This window comes from Verticillium alfalfae, genomic scaffold (assembly GCF_000150825.1).
Source record: "Verticillium alfalfae VaMs.102 supercont1.1 genomic scaffold, whole genome shotgun sequence".
Taxonomy (NCBI): domain Eukaryota; kingdom Fungi; phylum Ascomycota; class Sordariomycetes; order Glomerellales; family Plectosphaerellaceae; genus Verticillium; species Verticillium alfalfae.
This window is the reverse complement of record NW_003315038.1, coordinates 1663101-1667255: the sequence shown is the minus strand read 5'-3', so window position 1 is coordinate 1667255 and position 4155 is coordinate 1663101. Positions and strand designations below refer to the sequence as shown.

Sequence of the window (4155 nt, the reverse complement as noted above, 5' to 3'; positions counted from 1 at the left end):
ATTCGCGACTTCTTGGACTTGGACCTGGCAGCCAGAGGTTCCGGGCACCGTCAATGTCAACCGAGCAACACCAACATGCCAGGTTGTAGCTGTGTGCGTCGCACGTCAACGGCTCTATGCGCCAGACGGGATCTCGTATATCGCCTGCGGTTCCGAGGGACTAGACCTGCGCCGAAGCAATTGGTGAGGGATCGACGTCGTTGTGATTATTCAGGCTCGGGGTCCCTATGTCCTCGATGTGGTAGTAGGTAAATAGGAGCAAGGAGGGGAGGCGAGGGCCAGAGAAGGGAAATCGGAAAGATTGTTCAACCCAAGGTCCTGCTCAAGAACGATGGCCATGATAAGTTTGGACAGCGGATCGGCGGGCACTGGCTACCGAGGTGGATGAGCAGGTTGTCGGGGGGGGGTGCCTGGGGATTGAGAGGAGTGCTAGAGCCCAGAAGATGGGTCAGCGCTGGGGAGGGGGGGCCCTACAAGGAGTGAAGGGGGGCCTGTTATCCTGGCGAAACCCCACTGAAGGGAGGGGCTATGCAGGCTGTTAGCGGGCGGCGGGCCAACCTGCAGAGAACGTGGGCCCGCGACTGCGCCGAGCAGCGCTCCAAGAGGCCCCTAGGAGATATCCACTACACTGGTGGTTGGTCGTGGTTAGGCTGTCCTACCTACATGTACCTGTTCAGAGGCCCCCCCACCCATCCATAATAGTCAGCTCACTAAAACAAGCAGGTAGGGGAGGCGTCTACCACGATCGAATGCAGACTCTGTCTGAAAAATTTCCCCCTTCCTCTGCCTCTTTCCTCAAAGCCGACGGTAGAGTCGGCCTCGATCGAGACCCTCGAATCGGAGGATCCCCTTCCTTCCATCCTCAGTGTACAACCTCGTCACTATCGAGACAGGGGTTTTCAGTCTCTCTCTCTCTCTCGCTTTCTCTCGTTGCGTTGCGTCGCCCCGATCACGAACCCCCGAATACGACTGAGTCAGACCAGATCTCTGGTGGAAACCTCCCAAGTTCCATTGCGGGATCAGACATGGCGACCGACTCAGATTTGCGTACCAATAAATTGTCCAGTCAGCTTGTATGCAGTGTAGTGCAGTGTAACCATCCGCAGGCCCGCTTGGCGCACACACGCACTCTCTCTCTCTCTCTCTCTCTGTCTTGTCGTGACATTCCACATCGAGATGAGGCCGACGACGATACTCGCTCGCCTCGCCTTCATGGGCCATGGCGGAGCCAAGAACGACGCGGTATGCAGGTCAATCAAGACGCCTGGACACGAAGCCAAGGCCCACACCACGCGCGCCGAACAGGGCCGCCGCGGTAACTCGGCTTCCTCCTGACCCTGCAGCGACTTGCAGCGCCGCGGTGCCGCAGCGCCGCACACCTTCAGCTTGGCCCGATCATCTCTTGCAGAATCGCCAGTAACCGAAATGATTGGTTCGGCAGCATTCTTGCTCTTGCTTTCCTGCGTCCCCTGCGCGGTCTGCATGCCCTCCTTCGCTTTCGTGTGCCCCATCTGCCGTTGCCTTATCGGCCCAGCAGTACCAAGGGCAGAAAAAGCACGCTGGGGCCTGGAAGCAGCCGAGCCCGTCTAGGCCACTACGGATTGACTTTTGGCTAGCGAGCCACCAGGCACCTGCCAGTGTCTTTTGGCTTTCACACCTAGCGAGAGAGGTGCCGACCTTGGCCTCGTCCTCCGATCGATGGCTGTTGGGGCCGCAAGAGAAAAGGCTTCGCAGCAAAACGGAAACAAATGCGCGAAACAACTCAGCCACGCGCTGCTATGACGATCATAAAATCCATAACCGCACATGATCTCTTTCCTGCCGGGGATTGGCGCTGGCGCGACACTGACGTCGTATCGCGCGTCGACTCAGGTGTGAGACTTGCAGTGCACGTTACAGATTCGATGAGAGATGGCCAGCCGCACGCCACAGAGAGAGAGAGAGAGAGAGATACCTCAGTACAGGATTGCTTGCGTTCTGGCCGTGGGTCGACTCAGACCCAGCCTGTCAGTCTCGTTTGTCAGTCATCCTCTGCATGGCGAGACAGACTCACCTCGCCCGAATTAGGCCTGGCTGGCCTCGCATTAGTGTGCTCTGCTCTGTATCCGTCAACCGCTCCCGTTGGCCCTGAACTCAGGCTCAAAGCATCAAGTGGAGTGTGCTAGAAATAAGGCCCGCTTTATCAACTCTCCAAGTGCGAGCCCGTCACACCCTGACCGTCTCCCCGACGCAGCATCATCTCAGACAGGCGTGGATGGACGGAACTGGCTGACTGTCGGACGGCTTGACCAGAAGCTCCGCACGAGGTAGCCATCCTTCACTCTGAGACTCTAAGGCTCTAGGACTGCACGTCCCAAGCATATTGGGCAGCTGGTCATCAGAACCCCTGCAACCGAACGGCCCGTAGAAAGCTTTTTCTTCTCATCCGCGTCGTTGTCACATCCGCCAGTCGCAATCTACGGGTCCTCGTCGTCATGGGCCCCGGACCTGAGCCGTCGGCCGAGAAGGCACGCGATGGTCCGCCCCTCGAGGCCGTCCGGAGCGTCGACGCCGTCATTCTACAGAGTCAGTGTCGCCGTCGACCAGCAAACCGAGAATTCCCCCGCTCACCCGCCGCCGGCCATCAGACCTACCCGCCGATACCACCGTCAACAGTGTTGTTCCTCATGGCATGAGCCATTGGACCCAGACCGCCAGGCTTGTAGCAGAGTGTCACGGCCGCCCAGTGCAGTATTTCCTGAAGGTCGTATTGCCAGGCCCCGCCCTGCCTCTTGCCTCCTCCTGGGGCCTGTGGCATCTCAGACCTCCTCGCTGATCGTGCTGCAGACGGTCCGTGGCGACCGGGGACGCAAGGTCGTATCCGGCGAGTACCGCTCCATGACTGCCATTCATGTCGTGATGCCAAGTCTAGTACCCAAGCCCATCGCTTGGGGCTCCTGCGAAGACGAGCCCGACCTTCACTTCTTCCTCTCCGAGTTCAGGTCCATGACCGAAGGACTCCCCGCCATCGACGCCTTCTCACAGCGGGTGGCGCAGCTACATCGCAGCGCGACATCCCCCGACGGTCGTTTCGGCTTCTTCGAGCCCACGTGCCATGGCCATACGCCCATCGATCACGGCTGGCACGAGACGTGGGAGGCGTATTTTGCCAGCACCACGCGACGCCTTTTCCATTGGGAGCAGGCCGCCCAGGGCCCAAACCATGACATCCTCAATCTCATGGGGCCGTTCTTCTCCAACGTCATACCGCGCCTGCTGCGGCCCCTCGAGACGGACGGTCGGTCCATCACGCCGTCTCTGATCCACGGTGACCTGTGGCACGGCAACGTCGCCACAGATGCTGACACGCAGGAACCCGTTATATTTGATGCCGCTTCGTCGTACGCACATAATGAGTGTAAGCCACCTGCACCTTGTCTGCTCGGCCTCAGTCTGTCTCTGACAACAGGGGGGGGATTTACCCCTTTAAAGATGAGCTGGGTGTCTGGAGGCAGCCCTGGAATGAACTTGGTGCGGCCTATCGTGCGCGGTATCACGAGATTTTCCCACCATCGTCGCCTGTAGAAGATTGTGACGACCGAAACGCCTTGTACGCCACGCGGGTCCATATTCTTGATTCGATCCTGTACAGGGACGATGACGAGTACCGCAAGATGTGTGTTCCACCCGAGACATGGTGAGAGAGAACGTGTGTGCTGATCAGTCCTGAACCAAGGCTCATTGCATCTATGCGGAGCCTTGTGGAGAAGTTTCCGGGGGGGTATGAAGAATGGAAAGGCAAACAGGTTTGATGTCTACGGTACGGCCCTGCGTGTTTGACAAGATGTGAACGGAGACCGCGTACGTGTGATGCAATGAAGATGCACTGGCAAGATTTGTTGATCAGCTCTGGATATGGCCAGGGTTGGGCAGCGTCGTCATCTGGAGACATGCCTCTTGGCTGGATTGAATTATGTTGCATCTCTGAAGTGAACGTGTCCCTCATGATGGAAAGGCTTCCAGAACATCAAATCCTGATGCCCCGTGGAGGAGAGAAGGAGGAGACGACCCGAAGAATGCATAAGGAGATAGAAGGCTGTCAATCCAGTATATGCATAAAAACGATGGACCCTCAAGTCTTTCCTCATCATTGGCCAATAACAGCAGCAAACCTGC

At 57.9% G+C, this 4155-nt stretch overlaps 1 protein-coding gene across 1 annotated transcript; it reads left to right on the top strand.

Annotated features, from left to right (window-relative positions):
* Window positions 1-2514: 2514 nt before the first annotated feature.
* Window positions 2515-3680, top strand: VDBG_00511 (conserved hypothetical protein; the record flags this gene model as incomplete). Its single annotated transcript, XM_003008784.1, has 2 exons — window positions 2515-3397; window positions 3472-3680. The coding sequence occupies 2 exons, from the start codon at window positions 2515-2517 to the stop codon at window positions 3678-3680; spliced, it is 1092 nt and encodes a 363-aa protein (XP_003008830.1).
* Window positions 3681-4155: the final 475 nt, after the last annotated feature.